The sequence below is a fragment of the Haliaeetus leucocephalus genome, unplaced genomic scaffold (genome assembly GCF_000737465.1).
Source record: "Haliaeetus leucocephalus isolate CR32 unplaced genomic scaffold, Haliaeetus_leucocephalus-4.0 Scaffold236, whole genome shotgun sequence".
NCBI lineage: Eukaryota > Metazoa > Chordata > Aves > Accipitriformes > Accipitridae > Haliaeetus > Haliaeetus leucocephalus.
Window position 1 is genome coordinate 32886 of NW_010972672.1, and position 254 is coordinate 33139.

The following is a 254-nucleotide window of genomic DNA, read 5'->3' on the forward strand; positions in this document are numbered from 1 at the left end:
CCGGCGGCTCCCCCCCGGGCTGACTCACCGGTGTCCTGGCGGAACTGGTGCATGGACTGCAGGTCGATGATGTAGGGCGCCAGGCGGCTGTCGGCCTGGCCCAGCACCACGCTGCCGCCCGCCCGCGGCCCGGCGCGGGCCACCGCCTCAATGTGGTGGCTGACGACCGGGCTGTAGGGCCGCCACCGCCCGTGCTCGTTCAGCCATTCCCACACCACCACGGCCGAGGCCAGCAGCATGGCTGCTCCGCCGCC

At 74.4% G+C, this 254-nt stretch overlaps 1 protein-coding gene across 1 annotated transcript in view; it reads right to left on the reverse strand.

The window, feature by feature from the left end:
- The window catches only part of DTX4 (deltex 4, E3 ubiquitin ligase), an 8429-nt gene extending 8190 nt beyond the window's left edge, over positions 1-239 (reverse strand). Inside the window, exon 1 of the mRNA XM_010568017.1 lies at positions 29-239. Within this exon, the coding sequence (XP_010566319.1) occupies positions 29-239 (211 nt within the window). The remainder of the gene's footprint in view (positions 1-28) is intronic.
- Between the last annotated feature and the right edge of the window lie 15 nt (positions 240-254).